Source organism: Diadema antillarum, unplaced genomic scaffold (genome assembly GCF_040938485.1).
Source record: "Diadema antillarum isolate AM-2024a unplaced genomic scaffold, OU_Dant_1.0 scf00000137, whole genome shotgun sequence".
Classification (NCBI taxonomy): domain Eukaryota; kingdom Metazoa; phylum Echinodermata; class Echinoidea; order Diadematoida; family Diadematidae; genus Diadema; species Diadema antillarum.
The window spans coordinates 1,505,001-1,525,000 of NW_027271026.1; the positions used below are offsets into that span (position 1 = coordinate 1,505,001).

The 20,000-nt window shown below is 39.3% G+C and overlaps 1 protein-coding gene across 1 annotated transcript in view; it reads right to left on the reverse strand.

Annotated features, from left to right (window-relative positions):
- The window catches only part of LOC139721042 (ras-like protein family member 12), a 69,119-nt gene that overhangs the window by 46,510 nt on the left and 2,609 nt on the right, over positions 1-20,000 (reverse strand). The window contains exon 2 of the mRNA XM_071632372.1: positions 2,675-2,731. Within this exon, the coding sequence (XP_071488473.1) occupies positions 2,675-2,731 (57 nt within the window). The remainder of the gene's footprint in view (positions 1-2,674; positions 2,732-20,000) is intronic.

Genomic DNA, 20,000 nt, shown 5'->3' on the forward strand with positions numbered 1-20,000 from the left:
CCCTCGGGGTCATCTCACGAGCCCGGCACCCACGAGTCCCACGGCCCACGAGCCAGACATTGGAAAAAAGGTCAACGAGTCATACAGCCCATGAGCAGGATGAGCTACATGCCAAGTAAAACTGGCCCACCAGCTAGCAGCTAATGTAAAACAGGCCCATGAGCTAGGCACTATAGGCAAATAAGGCCCACAAGTTGGACATGTTATAGGCAAAAAGGCCCACGAGTTCGATACTACATACTTTTAGACCCGTAATGTAATGTAATGTGATCGAGCTCGTTGACCCTTTTTCGCCTTGTGTCGAGCTAAAGGGCCTTAATTGCCGAGTGTCTAACTCGTGAATCGTGCAGCTCGTGGGTCTATTTTCATTGATGTCGAGAGCGTGGGCCTTGTTCACTTAGTGTCTATAGCTCATGGGTTGTATAACTCGTGGGCTGTCTGACTCGTGGGGGTCGAGCTCGTGATGTGCACTCAAAACCACCACTGATATTCTACAAACTAGTTTGCCGGTGACATGCATACGAAGAGTTTAATAATAAATTGTCACGTGATTAAACAGCTATAACTCAACTGAAAGAGACTGTGCAACGTTATTAACCGATCTGTTTCAAACCACATTCGTGATGTCATCACGTAATATCACACAGAATACACCACAACGGCCTACATGCATCACGTATTCCGCGTTTAAAGGTTGCGAGAAATCGGAGAGGGTTTATGTCGCTAGTCATAAGTGATTACATTAGGCATTCGAAATCCGATTTCTTTCCAGACGGCGGTCAGAATTATAGACGTCGCATGAGCACATCAAACCAGCATTCCGCGCTAATGTATCCGGGTCTGAATGACAATTTCACAAATATTCATACAAACGATGGCAGGAAACGCTGTCAGATGTATAACGGCGACCGACTTGTAACTTGGGTTCAACAGTGAGCATTTACTATTCCAACACGGATTGGCATTCCGCAAATTCCAGAGATTCTTCCGTATGGTATCTTTAAGTAGACGGATAGATTGCGCTTGACAGGTAGAGAAAAAGTTCTTGTCCGCAATGTCATACAAAGGCCGCAAAACTCATCTATAAAACGGGCTAAACACCCAGCTCTTCCGACGATTCATGCTAAGATTAATCTCTTATCCATGGGACGACGACAAATTTTTTGCTTTTTTTGGCAATTCGATTAAGATAAGATTAATATCAATGTATATAAAATACAAATATTATACGGAATACAACTGAACTTCTACGGTTGCAAGAAAGTTCAATCAGAAGATCAAGATATTGCACATGTTTTTTAATCATTGACGTGATTTGTTCTTCTGTATACTTCTCGCCCTTAAACACTTTTCTCAGCTGTTCTTTGTTAATCATTGGAAGGGACTCGGTATGCAACGTTTTAGTGGACTCAAATATGCTGCATCGAATTCTGTCCTTTGCCAAGACGAAGAAACCTTTAGAACGATTTAATCCAAAGTTTGATCACGAGAAGACAGCTGTCTGTATGAGGAAGTAATTTATGTCACCTATCTACAGTTTGAGTATCATAGCGTGCTCCCTCTACCACCTTTGCGACACCGGAATATTCCGGCGTCATGTTTGTTTTCCCTTGTATATTCAATAAACATTTTCAGTGATCGACAGTTGGCAAATGTTCAAGTACATGACATTTTGTATTTTAAGCACATGATACTGCTTGTTTTAGCACCACAGACTGGGTAGCTTGCTTCAATGCGAAACGTCGTAAATTCTGAGTCGTCACGCACGTGCAAGTTCGTTCGTCGACCACGAGAGCAAAAAAAAAAAAAAAAAAAAAAAAAGTCATGTAGTGCGATGTGATCCTCCTCACGTCAAATGCTGCCCGCATGACAAGGGGGTGGATAGAAGACAATTTGATGTAAATTTGAGCGGTGAAAAGCACCGTTGACGGAGTGCGCCTTTCAAGCATGTAGACAGACGAGTCTTGGCAATCAGCATGAAGTTCTTACGTGTATCAACTTTCTCTTCCACATACAATCTTGGAGCCGAAGACCCTTTGTAACACATTGCCTTGTATCTCTCTATGAATGAGGAGTCACTTTATTGTAATTGGCGGATGTTTGTAATGGCGAGATCAGTTTACATTTTGATTTATGTATTTGTTTTCCAATTTTCCTCAGCACATGCGCAATGCAAACATTCCATAATCGTGGAGAACGGAATGGTGAACATTGCGTGGCAAAGATTTCTTGGCGTGTGTGTGTGCGCGCCGGTGCGCGCGCAAAATGTTAGAGATGTTTATGATTCCTCTTCTGCAATAAACACTGTTTCACTAATGCCACGATAGAAAGATCTAAAAATAAGCATAGGCCTACATAATATTTCCTTGATACGAGAGTTATCAAGTTATTGCAAAGAAGGAAAGCATATGTAAACGAAAGAATGAATGAGGGCCACTGCATTCAAAGACATGGCTTGCCCGTACTCTATTTCACCAAGCTTACACTGACGACATCCAACGTAAAGGTAAAAAGTAAAAAAAAAAAAAAGAAAAATGTTGAGAATATCTAATAGGGACTACTCATTTATACATATATGCATACATACATATATATATATATAAGCATAAAGTTAATGAGCATGAAATCATAATAATTATGTTCCTTGTATATGATAGAAAAGTTTTCCACTTACCCAGTGTAGGGTCGTACTCGTTGATGAATCGCCTGGTTATGAATTTGACCGTCAGAGCTGGTGAAAAGGAAAATGTGACAAAAAAATGGGACTTTAACAGCATAGAAACGATATAAACGCAATGAGGGTACTTCACATACATTCATACTGTCAAATGTTTGACTATGCAAGAGAAAATCGTTTATTTGAAATGGCTTACTAATGAAAACAGAAAGTACGTGCGGTTACATAATATCACCAACTCTGGGCGTTTTCCAATGGCTTACTGATGTTTTAATTGTATTTATGGAGGAAAGTGACAAATACAAACATTTCCATTTGCGAATGTGTGTACGTATGTGTGTGTGTATGTGTGTGTGTGTGTGTGTGTGAATGTATATCATAATTTATCATATGCACGTATTGCGTATGTGTGCATGTTTGTATGTATTAATTTGGTAAATATGCACGTATTTAGTAAGTATGAATGCACGTATTAGGCCTACAAGCAATGTATATCATTTTTTTTGTGTGTATGTACGTCAGTATGTATATCTCTATATCTTACTTCTATCCCCCTCCCCCTTCCTCTCTCCCTCTCTCTCCTAAGCTCATCACGAGAAAATTAAACTTCAGATTGGCGGGTATTGCAAAGGGGCTAGACGCGATGATATCTAGACGGTCATGGCCCGCGTAAGAGATATAGACGCTCAATTTCCCTCGTCATCTGCTCCATTTGGGCTCGTCGGATGGCAGTAGGCTTACTTCAGCTGCCTGACAATATTTCTGAAGGTATACTCCACCCCCGATCCTCCACTCTACTCCATCCGAGACACAGACAAACTCTCACATTCCCGCACGCATTATGACGACAACTTATTAATACATGATGTTGGTTGATAATTCAGCAACTGCAACTTTCCTTGAATATTCTTATCATTGCTATTTCATAACTCAGTTGGAATATGCTCTGGAAACAATGTACTTTCTTCTTTACGTTTGGTGAATAGATACATTAATTTTATGCACAATTAGTATGGGTTTAGTGTTAGTGTTGGTTCTAATCCTTATTTACACTTGCTTTCGGGCGAAAGCTCGGTGGTCTAGTGGAGATGACGCCTGTCCGGTGATCAGGAGGTCGTGGGTTCAAATCCTGCTCGAGTATGTACGCCCATGATTTTTTATCATGGCTACTACTAAAACACTGATCAATTCAGTGCTTATTTACGTCGATGTAGGGCAATTTGTCAATCAGTTGCAATAGTATGGGTTTGCTTATTTGCATGAGCAACTAACTGTGATTAATATCAATTTTCAGTGTAAAATTGTTAAGCCTGAATATGTCACAGGTTTTTTTTTTCCTATATTCTATCTTCGATTTCATGGAAAACTCGGTGTTCCTGTTTACTCTTTTTGATAACGCAGTTGAAGTCAATTTTAAAACGGAGCAGAGATTTTCGTGCAATGATAATTACAGAGTCCATACTCGCACGTGCTTTAATCCACTGTACACATCCCGAACCGATAGAAGCAAACGGCTTCTGGTTTCACAGAACACGCACGAGTGGGCGTGTGAAGAGAGATATTGTATTCCACTGCTATGTGTATACCATGAAGGGGATAAAAAAATGACGCCTTCTGCCATGTTGTCGTATCCAAGGAATGGAAATGGCTTCGCTTATCGGTATCCATGGAAACCGTCCATAAAGGCTAGGCATGACCGAGGCCTGGTTCGGCACATTGTTGCACACTCTTCACCTTTACCAGCGTCTACAGTCTGATTTCCAGTACAACATCCGATATTTTTTCAAAGGAGTGTCGAATAATATACCGTATATCACCATCAATGCCTTCTGATAACCAGGACTGTAGTTAAAAATGAGATATACTATGTCTCAGAGTGTCATTGAAGTTCTGAGTGAAAAAAAAATAGCCCCTGGACGTGTAATGAAGGTGTGAAACTTCTAACATAATGTTGGAGTTGACAAATATGGATCATAATAGTTTGTCTTGATATGAGTTGATCATTGTTCTAGTCAGAGAACATAGTTTCTATGTTTCAAATTCCTCCCTTTATTTTTCTCCTTTTTTTCTGAAGATTAAGAGCTATACGTCATGAGAGAACATATTATTCATCACAATACTATGAAGAGTTTATGACGCGTCAAATTGGACATTTCTCATTTCTTACCCTAAATAATGAAAGAGTATAAATCTCTTGTGATTTACTACTACTAGGCAAAATGTAAAAGTAGGTTTGGGGAAGATTACTGTGATAAAGACTGAGATGTGAAGGGTTAACTTTGGGGGACATGTTCGATATGTCGCGACATGCGAGTCGACATTTAGATCCAATATTTGATCCGTTCCCTACCGGAGATTGAGTTGGGTGATTGACAAGGAATGGTCCCTCTGCTTTTTAAACGGTTCTCGAGATGCGATCTCGGGTTTCACGAGCCTTTTAGCCGACTCTTGTTAACTCAATTTTTTTCTCCTTTTGTACAAATATTGCCGAGGCAGTGTTTCAGGGAATTGGGAGGCTTTCGAACATCTCAACTCTTTTGAACGGTGCTCTTGAATGGTGCTCCGTTGGCTAGGAAAATATCCCGTTACCCCCACAAGAGCGATATTTAGGGGGATACCCGATTCAATGTGATGTTAACGATAATGCGAGTAATTATTATATTTATTATATCATTCAATTGAATATTATTCAACTAACAGCCGGCAATGTGAACATATTTTGATGACCTAAACTGTAATATAACTTTCGACATGTTTGCTTGGTCACGTGCAAATATGAACACAATTAGATTCGCCTGGGACCCGTTTCATAAAGCATACTCGATTTCGCCGATGAATTAATTTAGCAAACATTCTGAAGGTATCATGATTCAACAGAAAGGCCAGTTAAGTCATCAATGTCTGGAAAATCTTCTCTGCCCTACACTACCTAAGGGAGGTGCCACCTAGTGAATTTTTTCAACACTACGATAGCGGACTAAGAGTTCATTCCTGGCCAATGTTGGATCATAATGATTGATATTGAATGAACATCAGGTCGCTTTGGAAATTATTACATCAATCTTTTAATAAAACTTACAAACTAGTCAGTGATCTAAAAACTCAGCGAAAGTGAGTTGGCCATCATCGGAAAAACCGATATTCCTTTTAATAGGCGAGACACAACTCTATAGCCGTGATTTCAACTCACAAACTACATACGGATATTATGCGGAAGATTTCCCACAAAACACAGCAGACAAATTCACTGAGATGTCGCTCGAGCTTTAACCTACTCTTTCTCCTTTTTTTCATATAGAAAATAATCATCTCTATCATAAAAATCTTTGACAAGTTTACCTTGCATTTTCCCAAAGACTTCATGGTCTGCAGTCTCAAGACACATACAATGTCCCAAATTTTGACTACCTTCACACGGCAAATCCCTCTTCTTCATTTGCAATTAATTGCGGATGTCTATACATACATATTAACTTTCCATTAGGTTTGTAGGTTCTTCAATTTCAAGCTTGATACATAGAGGGCGAAGTGAAAATGATCGACAATTTCGGTCATCTTTCCAGTAATCAAAAGCTACAATAGTTCCTCGTGTGAAACTCTTTCAGGAGGTAATTATGCCACTAATGACGCCATGCAAACCAATCAGTGCAATAATGAAAATAATTCAAGTGGAACGTACGTCTACAGACGACATGTACGTAGGGTATTGTTTATTTTGTGCACGATATAAATTAACGATTCGAATGGCTATTGACTGGTTTGGAAAAAAAAACAATCGCTTACAACCCTACTACCTCCTTGGATACAAAGAACACGAACACTGTTATTGCCGTCTGAAATTGAGGCTATCACTATATCTGATTTCATACCGCAAACTTAAACTCGAGATGACCTTTTTCTCAGTGCACACCACTCGAGGTTCTGGGTGCAAAACGTGTCCTATTCTCCCCGGTCGGTAACCTGGCAATGCAAACAAGCAGGTGATTTCTTAAATTATCAAATCTTCTTACATTACACCGCCGCTTTCTCGACACCGTTTATCTCCTTTGTGGATACCACCATGCTTTACTCCAAACATGAGTCCGTAGTATACCCAGAAAGATAAACACTATAACGACAAAAGTTTTACCCCAAGAGGCAAAAAGCCGACAGATTTTGGGAGTACAATTTGAAGAATGGTGGTTTCACCAAGGGGTACTAGGCGATTTATGAGAACCCTCTTGGTTTCACAGGGAACAAACGTCGTCTTCATATACATGACGACAAAGGCCACACAATGAAAATGTCATTTTGGGTAAACTAGCAATATCATCATTCCAGCAACACACGCACAATATACCAGTCATGTTATGCCCATAGTGCGATGACCTTAGGGCAAAACCAAGGACAGAAAATTAAATAATTTTGCCGCTTTGCGTTATGGTCAGCTTTTAAAACACAAGAAAGCAAGCAGAAACTAAAGAGCAGAAAACAAAGCAAAAAGCTGGTCCTTGCTCTTAGTTTGAAGTGCGAATTAAAGAGCTAGCAACAGGCACCATCTCAGCTGCTTGGCAGCTCAGGACAGGGAATACATCAGAATAGCCTCTCTATAATAACATGTTGACTATCACAATTGTATACGCAATGGAACTCGGTGAGCAGCGGTTAAGATTCTTGATGGACGAGCTCGTTAATGAATTACAGCCTTCTGGAGTGGCTTCGTGTCGATTAGCGCCAAATCAAGGACAGCAAAGTGGTAGGAAGCGAATGGGATGAGTCGCTTATTGCTTCTCCTCAATCGTGCAGTATAACTCGCCAATGCATGTAAGTACTATCAGGCATTTCGGGCTTGAGAAACAGGCGCGATTCTCATTGTCACCACATTAAAGAAAAAAAAAAAGAACACGAAGAATAAAAGTTGTTGGTGATTGATTTCTATCTGACGTCATTAAATGTAGAATGTATTAGATGTATAGAATATTCAAGTTGTTAAGTAACTGCTGAGATTGACGAAAACTCAACTGCTGAATTTCAAAAAGAGTGACGTTGTGCAATATGCTGTATGTGCATGGAGCTACATAACTTCATGGTATGTGTGTATAAATGTCCGTGAACCCCGTGGGGGGGGGGGGGGGGAGTGGGCGTGCATAATACATGTATACTGTATGATTATTCATTATTTACCACATGAATAGGGAGAATCAACACTCGATGCTCATATCATTTAATATTATTTACCATGATGACATGGCAATATACATCGTAGCTCTAACATTCAAGAGTTTACTCTTACGACGTGAAAGCGTGCACGTTACCCTGGAAACGGAAGATGGTGGACGCAACCACCTCCCTGGTGTCATGCCCCTCTTCAGCAGACTGTTTGGACGATAAACCTATCAAATTGATGGTGCAAGTTTTGAGACGGTGTGACAGGATACAGGACGAGGCATCAAGGGCTCGTTGATAATACATGTACCCGAATCACGGGGCGGAACTATATGGTGACAATATACGCTAGCATACATTGATCTTCGAGACCGTTATAGGCCATTGCATGAACGGATCATGAAATTAATCAATTAAGCCGGTGGGATGCAGTGCCGTTTCTATAGCAACCAGGCTATGTGTAACTGTTCACCGCGACCGTGGTATGGTAATGGAAGGAGTTAGGCCAGCTGCACTGTGATATGAGTTGACAACATGCAGTGTATAATCATTTCATGTTTCATTGGTATGTTTAACGCACACGCCAATACACGATGAACTGTCGTAATACGAAGGAGCACGTGTTACTACTAACTCTAACCAACGAAAAAGCAAGATAGGACGATTAAAAATAACTTAGAATTGTCTCATATTAAAAACGGAACTTCAGGGTAAGAATCCGCAGGTCATCAAAAAGATCACTAATGAAGAAACGCGGAATCGTTTTAAAATCAGTAAATCCTCCGAAATTAACTGGTGTGTATAGTATCATGTTTGATTAAATTGCTAAAAAGGAATTCACACTGTCAATGATGTCATACAGAAAATAAATCAAATCAAATCAAAAATCAAATCAAATCAAATCAAATCAAATCAAAACAAATCAAATCAAATCAAATCAAATCAAATCAAATCAAATCAAATCAAATCAAATCAAATAAATCAAATCAAATTTTGCACCTCCCGAACATCTCCCTTAGCCCTTGTGTAGCCTGCTCACTGTGACAAGATTTTTGTTTTCATGTACTTTCGATTTACTTTGATAATATGATGCATAAACTCTACCCCAAATTATCATTTCAGAATTTAGCCCTTTTGTTTACAAATTGTCATAACATGAGACAACCAGATCTCCTTAAGTATCTTATCACTGATGCTCCTTATTAGTTGATATAATACGCTAAACCACACTTTACCGTTTAGATTCGACCCAAATATTCACTTTTTTTTCCTAAGCAGGGACTTAGAGAAAGTGTGTTCTTCACATTTGAGATTGTTTGTATATGACAATGTCATGTCACTTAAAAATCAGCTAACATTCACCTCCATCACACTGGTGATTGACAGGTATTTTGTATCCATATTACTCCCACTTATTTCAGGTACACATGGGTTCAAGATGGTCGTGATCATTGCAGAGGGTCCAACATTTTCAGCAGTCTTCTTAATGCCTCTAAACGTTTTCATCAAATGCCCTTGAGACGCTTAAGAACTCCTGGCTGCGGTCCGGCGACCATTGTCAATCCAAACCTGCCAATCATAGCACGGCTGACAGCATTTAAAAACAAGCATAAAAACAAAACCAAACGAGACAAAGCAAATCAAAATCCAACTTAACAAACAAATCCAAACGAATATGACATATACCTGAAAAAAAGGTTAACTTAAATCATCCTAACAGACGATAAACTGGTTCATTTCAGTTGATCGCTTCAAGAAGAGATCAAACATACCGACCAGTATATCACAGGACTTGGAGCTTTTTCAGTGTCTATACCAGCACGGCATTAGTATTATTCAGTTAAGTATAAGCAGAAAATTTCACGAGAAATTGGGCACAATGTATTGTATAAGGAACTGCGTGCGACAAAGGACAAGTGTGAAAGAGTAAGTCGAGAAGATGAATTGTGAATGAGTGTTTGTTAGCAAGTAAGCACCGGTGAGCTTTTTAACGTTAAGCAGAAAATTGCCTTCATTCAGTCGCATCTTTGGCAGCATCTTATATTCTCCTTTCAAACAGAAGCCGGTGCTGAACGAACACAGCGGCATGCCAGTCTGTCAAACAAAAGTGTTCTTGCTATATTCTTGCCTAATTTTTTTTTTTTTTTTTTTTTTGGTAGGCTTAAGGTGAGAGCTTTAGATGGTGAGAGAAGAACAGCTTCTCAGCTTGTTTGCGTTCTTCGGGCTAATGGAATGTCACAATGACACATTTTCTAAAGGCATGAAACGAAAATGCTCCGGGGGCGAGTGAATGAACCGAAAAAAAAGAAGGAAGCATGAAGAACGATTTTATACTACATATATGAGAGGAAAAAAATAGGCAGTTAAGAGCCAGTAAGAGTTGAGCCACGTAAAGGTGTCGGACATTTATTTGTCAACACCTTGCTTCAGCCTGATCCACGGGGACGTGCGTGAGGTTTGGGACCAACCCCCGTGAATTATATTTCAGAGTAGGATGACAGGAAAGAACATTGAGTGACTGGTAACTATGAATGTCAATCTCGTCATTCATCCATACACAGGAAATGGTCGACGGTGAGAATTTAAAGCGCAACTCCACACCACCATCAAGCTGATGTATTTTGATGCCGAGAGTTTAGAAATAATACATACAAGAATATCAGATGTTTCATCAAACTTATTCAGGGAAGAATTAACAGAACATTGATATTTCTCTGAACCATATATTATGTAAAACAGAAATCATTTCTTCCATTTGTTTGCCCAGCAAAGTATATAATTATAATTTTGTCAATAGTTAGATAACGCAAACCCCTTCCCCTGAAACACCGATTGATATAGGTTACTAGAAAACAACAACAACTTGACGAGAAGGTTACAAGCGTTTCTTTTTTCATTTGTCAGCAAATGAATGAAAACGGTAAAGATAAATAACGGTGAAGACATTTGAGCTGGCCAGTGGAAGACATGTGAGGTGGTACAAACAAAATTACTTCCCTATTTTGCATAATGACGTAGTTGATATCAATATAAGTGTTTCGAAAACATGAAAGACCTGGATGTTCCATAAGTTTTTTTTTTAATCTTTCTGTTCATATCATTCATACCTTATCCGACAAAAAAAAAGAGAAGCTTCTTCTACCATTCTGATAGCACGACTTTACTTACATCTCTTTAAAGGGATGGTACAGTATTGGTGGAGATGAGAATTGGGCTTTTAACTTTTTGCGAGATACCAAGAAAACACTTATGATATGGTACAGAGTATACCATTTTAAGAAGAATTTGTTTATTTGATGAAAATCGGGTTTGGAATGACTGAAATATCCAAAAATAAAGTAAAATAAAGCGATCGTAATAAAGTGCGGGTCCCGCACTTTAGTAGAATCGCTCTTTTCTGGATATCTCAGCCATTTCAAAACCAATTTCCATCAAATAAACGTTGACTTCCTCATAGAATTACATGCTCTTTCATATTTCATAAGAGGTTTCTAATTATCTCAATAAAAATGTTAGAAACCTGAAATTAGGTCTCAACCAAAATTATACGATCCCTTTAAGGCAAAATGAAACTGGAGTAGAATTGTACTTCAATGAAGCCTAAAAAGGAACTGGTAAATGGAGTGAAAGCGACGTAGGCCTATACACTTCGTCAGGTGGCGTCACCTTTGACGTCACGCAGGGTTTATTTCACACAGTATATATAGTTCTCATGAAACACACAAAGGGAGAAGGAGTGTTTAGCGTATTAACACGTTTCAATTCAGCAGTCATTTCTTTTTTTGAAGAGGATGTTACGGACGTCGATATAGGATCAGATTAAATAAGACGACTTGAGTTAAGGGGAAGCAAACATACCTTCCTTACCAGCTGTTCATATTCCAACATTACGGAGATTATATACCTATCGTCATAATCTCTCTCTCTCCCTTCTCTGCAATTTCCGCACTCTCTGTATGTGAATATATATATATATATATATATATATATATATGTATATATTATATATATATATATATATATATATATATATATATATATATATATATATGTGTGTGTGTGTGTGTGTGCGTGTGTGTGTGTAGGCATATGTAGTAAAAGAGTATAAATGCATATACGGTGCATTATTATTCTCTTTCCCCTATCAAGACGAAACAAATCATCAAGTATACGCCTCATCAGAGTTAACTTTTAGAAAGCATGTAGGACCGCATGATGGGGTGGCCGATCATCTTAAGAATTGAGAACCCGAACAGATGGACGTTATGATTTGGTATTGCATGGTCTGAAAGTTCCTCCGTATCACGAGAGACACACACACAACACAACATCATAGCGGAGGCTGCAGCGCACTTGATGAAAGATATCTGACAGGTGCTATTACGGCCGATTGAAGAAAGATCCAGAGGAGATTTGAACCCATTGGGATCTTTTCCTCGCTCTAGATTTCTTTTTTTTTTTTACATCCTCTTGTCAAAAAGATATATATTTGTATCGCTGCGCTGCATATATACTACAATAGGACGTTTCTCAGAAAAGAGTCGAACTAAAGAATACGCGCACGTTCTCGCTGCGTCGCGGGAGCTCACGCGACAGACAGACGTCTGAGTGAATTTTGACGTTGAAAAGCATTTGCACCGATGCGATGGACACGCTCTCGAGTGGATTTATAACGCACGCACACACACACACAACACACACACACACACACGAAGACACCATGCTCGCACTTTATCGTTCAAAATACATGGAAATATAGGCCTGAAATATTTATTATATGGATAGACAGATAAATAAATGAATAAACAACGTATAATATATGATGATATGAAGATAGGTGCATGATATAAATACATGAACAGTAGACAAGGAACTATTATGTATATTTATAGGCCTATGTCATTAGGCCTGTACACTGTAAAACATCGGTGTTAGATTTAACACCACGGGTGTTAAATCTAACACCGATCAAACTTCAATAAAGGACAACACCCACAGGTGTTAAAAATGCACTGTGATGGTGTTGAAAAGTGTTCACCTGACACTTCGTGGTGTTAATTTGACACTGTACCTGGTGTTATTTTGACACTGTACTGGTGTTAATTCAAAAATGACACCACATGGTGTTGATTTGATATTTGCTGGTGTTAATATCAATGGTTTAACACCCGTCCAGCTTCAATAAGGGACCACACCAGCTGGTGTTACTTTGGTGTAAATTTATTTTCACATTTTTTCAAAAATTTAGTATTTTAATGTAAAATTCTTGATCGTCTTGTTTAAATTAAAAATCAACAAGAAGTGCAGTTACTAAGAAACTCTTCAAAAAACAGTTTAAAATTTGGAAATGACATCCGTAGGTGTTAATTTAACACCATAAATGAGCACCGAAAATTTAACACCAGCTCGGTGTTCACTATTTAACACCGGACTTTTTGCAGCGTACATACTGTGTAAATATATCATTTTTGTATGTTCACACATTCATTTATACACACATCTTATCCTATTGAAGGCCTATACATAATGTATACATATGTGGGTATGTGGGTGTGTTTGCGTGTATGCATAAATGAAGTGATGAGTGGATAGAAGAAATATGTCGATTTATTTTCTTTTTAGGTATTGCTTTGTCAGCGACGTGACTTTGAGCTGCTTGCAGCAACGTCAACATCTTTCTTCCAACGAGCATGTTTGTATACCAAAGAGGTGTCAGAAAGCCCCCTCATCTGTCTACAGTGCGCCGGGCAGTCATAGCAAAGCACCCCAGGTGAGCATTAAAGTTCAGTAAAAAGGTCACCTAACTGGGCCAAAGGCAAAGGAGGGGATGTAGTAAGGGATAAAGGTCTAGCCTCTTAACCCTTAACGGACCACAGTGCCCCCACATCTCACTGGTATTAGACACAGTAGTCTTACCTTTGGGCGTGATAGGGTTAACCTATAGAAGTATTGATATGGGTCGCATATTTATGATTATCCCCGTATACAAGGACATCTATGCATCTCAAAATGGCATTGATTTTGGACGTAAGTCTTGCCTCAGGCTTAGATGACTTAACTCTGTGGTTGCAGTGGCCTAAATATTGCTGACGGAGCTTCGAGCGGATGAACTAAGCAAAACAAATCAGCACAAGTGCAGAAATTGATGATGAAGAAGAGAAAAATGGATCGGAAACCGCATAGCGTGATAAAATGGATCAATCAACAACCTTGAATTCCTTTTGGCCATGTTGACGAGTTGGCAATAAACCACGATGCAAGATTTTATCGTCTCAAGAAAATGATTCCCCGAAGGATGTGAAGAATATTATGACCGCAGGAAAACAAATGACAATCCTGTGCTCATTTTGACCTTCAGAACAGTGTGTCCAAGAATAAAGAACAATCAAATAGTCAACTTCAAGTACGATTAGCCTTACGTACTATTTGAGGTGAAGGACTTCGATTCTGACGAGCTTGCAGGGCAGGAACTAAGATCTTTTTGAATTTGAGTAAGCTTACTTCAACTGCCATCAAACATACTTTTGACGCGATCGACAGCATGAGGAAATAAACCACACAGAGCTCATCACGTCTACCACCCGTACCTCACTTTCACGTAAACAAGGAACATACACGTGTCACTATCACCGATCCAGATACCGAGAATCTGGAACGGAACCGCCCCAGCCTCGATCGGTCACCAAGGAAGGCAGTCAGAACTCAAAACATTTCCTTCGTCAATATTGTTTGTTTGCCTGTTTGAATTCCTATTTTACGTGGCTACCAAGAAGCACTTATAGTCCTACGCTTAGACAATGTATATATGAGCATACTACCGCAATGGGACTGACGGCTTTAAAGAGGAAGTCTGGATCAGCTTAAAGTTCATCGGAAGAGGGAGAGTGAAATCTTGCAAGCATAAATTTGAGCGAAAATTGGATCAAAATGTGAAAATCGAATAAAAAGTGAGGAATTTATGAAATTTTGAAAATGAAGATTCTTTGATTGTGGCAAAACAATTTTCAATCAGTGAATATGCAAATGAGTGTTAGCAGATGATGTCATCAACTCACAGTTGTCCATTGCTTGTGCACACACACACACACACACACACGCTCAAAATGACTAAAACTCAATTCTGCTGAAAAGTATAAGTCATACTAATAATGTTTGTCCTCAAGGTAATCATAATATGTATTGGAATTTGAGACTGCAAAAATAAGTTAATGAATGAATGAATGAATGAATGTATGAATGAATGAATCAATCAATCAATAAATCAATAAATCAATAAATCAATAAATAGATAGAAAAATAAATGATAAAAACATGGATGAATAAATAAATATCATGATGATACGAGAACGTGAACAAATTCTTCCACATATTAACTCTCGACTATCTTTCTCTTAGTCCACTTTCATTCACTCCATAATCAATCATATACGACAAGTCTCAAACAGCTGTTTATGAAATCCATTTCCATCACCAAGATCTTTTAATACATCTTTCGTTTGAGAGGTATGCACTGGCCCGGGTGTAGAGCACACACACACACACACACACACACACACACACACACACACACACACACACACACACACACACACACACACACACACACACACACACACACACATACACACAGAGTTAAGACTAAACAAAGCCATAATGAGATTATCTGCCTACAATGAGATAAACGCATATATCATTTATGACACGTTTGTTGGTATTTTGACGATGATGAACTTGGAAGTCGGGGCTGACTGCTGTCATTTCTTGCTACGTCGTCCCATTAATCACTGAAAAGGAAGCCATTCCGTCAACAGTTTTATGGCAAAGTCTTTTCAGATCACGCATTTCAGAATACAGTTTGTTAACGAACGGGACAAATTTTCACGTACACAATGAACCACCCTGACCGCGCTCAAGCGAAATCGAACACAGAAAGAGTTCAAAGGTCACCGTCAAAAGCAGCTAATGTCCCAAGATAAAGCGGGACCATTGTGCCCAGCAGTGATAAAATGATTGCTGAATGGTAGGTTAAAGGCGTAATTTACCATTTGCAGATGAAACAAAAACCCAGCATTATGCTTCAAAATAGTTCTAAAATGTGAGTTAGGGATAGAAACAACCAATGTAAAAATTTGAACCAGTATAATCGATGTTAAGTATTGTCAAATATACAAAATGTGAACAATAGTTATAATGAAAATATTTCAAGACTAAACCGTATATACAGTTATGGTTTAATGAGAAAAATAGTGATATCTCCTTATATTCTCGGCTTCACTGCAAGAATTTTATATGGTAGGATGTTTTGTGATATAACTGACCCACACATATGTATCAAAAGTGATATCTTGAACATTTTTTAAATCACTGCTCCCAAAGATAAACAAGACCTTTAAAGGGTACGTTAATATTGTAATAAATGTCGACTCGACATTTCGGATTCGATCCCACTTCAGGAATGACTGCCGATTTATTTTGTTTCGTGCAAAGGCTCGAAGAAACCGAAGAACGGCTGCTGAAAATCTTTCAACGACGAATTAGGTCAATTCTGCAACCCCGCAGAAGTAGGCCTCTCCTAAACATATTGGCTATTATTGCTTTATTGACAAACAGTGAGTAACTCCGACGGAATTTCATTACAGATATATGCGTCAGGGTTTCGCCTTTTCAATGTGTTGCCAATTTTTTTAAATTTATGTGTTCAAAATTATGTTGTTGTTGCTGTTTCTTTTTTTTATACTGCATTGCGTTATTACCAATATCTTACCAGCAGTTTTGAGGTGCATAGATCAAATACCACGTTCCCATTCATGCTGCAGCGTTGATATCCCTCAGCCCTACGCACATGGGCAGATGTTGGCTGGATGCTAATTGACGGGAATGTGAGAGTGGAACTGACATTGACGGCAACGCTAATCATTTCGACACAGTTCCTCCGCCCTGCCCTGCCTATGCATGGCCTGGTCGAGATTACGGCATCGCTAAACTGGCTCCTTTTTTTTTCTTTTTTTTGCATCAATTGCACGTTGGGTTACTAATAACATCTGGCTCTACACGGGGTCTGCACACCTGATGAGAACCAGGGTTGCACTGAGGACGTAGGCACACCGCCAATCTGCACACACGTTGTGAATGAGTGACGCGCACGCATCAATCCATAACCTCGCTCTAAGAAGATGAACAAATTGGAGACTCAAAGCAGCCATGTACAACGCGATAGTGATAAAAATATGAGTGGCAGACAACGAACTCCTTTCTTGAGAGTTATTATTTTTATTCATTCAATTTTCATTTTCATATTAAACATACGTATAATAGAACTATCTCTTCATATTCATACCAAGAGAAATATAGGAAGCAATTAAGAATTGATTCACAAATCGCGTGCTTCATTAAATCACTTGATTCATGAGTGGCAGGTACATATGTATATATTTCATAAATATGAATATGTAGGCTCTATGTATGTATGTATGTATGTATTATATGTATGTATGTATTTGTATGTGTGTGTGTGTGTGTGTGTGTGTGCGTGTGCGTGTGCGTGTGTGCGCGCGCGTGTGGTGTCTGTATGTGTATGTATACAAATAATATTTCACTACAAGCTCTTTAATCGAACACCCTCACCCATGAAGTTGACACGACCTTTCCATTACCATCGGCGATAACCAGTCTCTCATCACTTCATAATTCATTTGTCTTTTTTCCCCCCAAAGTTATGATGTCAGCATCAAGTTGCCATAAATCAAAAGAATTCTACAAAGCCTTGATATAAGATACCATAAAACAAAACCCTTTCCGAAAGTCGACAAATTGTTTACGATGTTTTCACGCGTTCCGGACTAAGTGTGCAAAGAGAGCAAGATTTATATGCAGCTCTCTCGAGTCCACAAGAATAACCTTAACACTCAAGACAACAACGTTCAAGTAATATTCTTCACATACTAATATCGCTATAAAGGGATGCATACTTCATGTAAAAGAAGATGTTTACTATAACATCAGTTCAGTAAGCACGTATTAATCATTGATTTCTGAGAAATCAGTCAAAAGCTTTGAGAATCACACAAAATATAGCAGTCATTTAGGCCCGCGATTCTCATTTTTTTTCTATCTTTTTTTTTTTTTACCCCGAGGCCCACTTTAGCTCCTCTAGCTTGATCGAATAGGAATCTTTTCACTTAATTTTTGGCCAACATCGCGGCAAGGAGCTCCAGGGCCCATTGGTTGGGAAGCATGGATTTAAGTAGACAGAAAGATCCGTCTGTCCGGAGGAGTCTTTAAATGTTTTTGACGTTATCGCTCTCCTCATATAGGAGGGGATCCGTGAAGGCAGACGCAGTCTGCGCGGAACATATCCCTGACGACCAGATACAGACCGATCTTTCGGTCAAGGATTTAAGCAATTATACCAACACAGTGACGTTCTATGGATACGTCAAATGAGCTGGCATCTGCGTGGACACATGGACTAAGGTGGACTAAGGTGGATGAGGTGTTACTGTTTTACTGGGGCCACATGCTGTGCAATGTCTGTCCGGGTTATATTATGATACATGTACATGTATTCAAAACGCAAGGCTGCTTGTGGTTTGATGGCAAAGGGTGACGAGCACGAGATGAGAACCTCACACCTTTCTTTTATCTAAGATAGAGAGTAAAGGGGGAGGGGGAAAGAAGCAAGGAATGGGTAAAGTCTCTCTTCCCTCCACAAGAATATGCAGGGGTTTCAGATTGTGCTATTACTTTCCGTTTTCACGACTCGCCTGAGGTATCAGTTTTTAGAAAGTATTCTATCATTGAAAAAAAAACAACAACATAGATTGAGATGGTAGATTGCGTTGCTTATATAGGGTGACTAATAAAGTTATTTAAACGAGATGCCTGATTTAAACTTTAAAGAAAATTTGTCGATGTTTAATTTTGCAACAAAACAACAATGAATGGAAAGTGACGTGAGAATAGAGACTATCATAACACACTTAGCTGTCACGTACAGATTTTTTTTTTTCCACGATTGACAACTGACCAAGTTTCATTACGGCTTTTGCTTATACCCTCCTTCAAAAGTTATATATCGTCACACAAAGTACACCATTCTGAGCCCGAACCCAGCTCATTATTTCAGACAATCATATCTTGCATTCAAGCTTCACTGGACGACGGAACTAGGCTGTGGTAATCAGTTCAATTTAATCTCGCGACAAAGACGAGAGCGAGTCCAAGCGATGACTCTTACCGATAGCCAATGTGGAGTACGACTGAAGGAGTCAGGAGACTCCGTAAAGTGTTACAAGTAGAGGGTTGCCCTCTCTGACTAGACTAAAATTAGTCTAGTAATATCCATGGAAAAGAGGTTTTGCTTGTTTCGTTTATATTTTTTTTTCGTCTTTTTGCCTGTTTGCCTGACATAGTCTAACGTCGTGGAACTCCTTTGCCTTGGTGAGACCAAAGAGGTACCAGGCGCTTTGTGAGACCAGGGAGACGGGAGAGCCAACGTATGAATTTTATGTACGTATACATGTGCATGCATGCATGTTTCCATATGAAATATGAGCGTATAATCAATAAGTGTGCATGTGTGCAAATGTCGAAATTAGTTTGAAGCTTTGGAGCGTTCGATGCTGATCGCAAGTTACCTGTCTGTATCCGTAGGTTTGTTGATAAGATATGGACACATGTAATGAGAGTTACGGTCACTCCTGTAAAGAGTCCTGTTCGTTACTTCTATGAGGAAAACGAGGCATGTACGAACACATTCAAGACCAGCAAATTTGCTAGGCATGACGCTTCGACATGACCTGGAGTAAACTGTTTCTGCCTATAGAAGGATATAATTGCGCTGTTTTTGTCGTTGTGTATTTGTGTGAAATAAAAAGAGCCAGGGGGAGGTAGCCTTCAAAAAGGAAAGCCCTGCAATCCTGCTGTGTAACTCTTGTTCTTTTCAGCCAGGAAAATAAGGCATTGTACACCAAGGGCTAATTGGTCCCCTGCCCATTGCCCAAACAAGAGTAGAGTGGTGTAACACTTCTACAACTTTTCATGCAGAACACAAACGCATTACGTGTTCGTAGAATTCAGGTGAGCAGGTGCAGGGAGAAAGGAGTGGTAGAACCTCGTCCCTGCCTCACCACTCTCTCCGTCTCTAACCGTGCAGCAAATTGCACCTTGCATCTTGTTT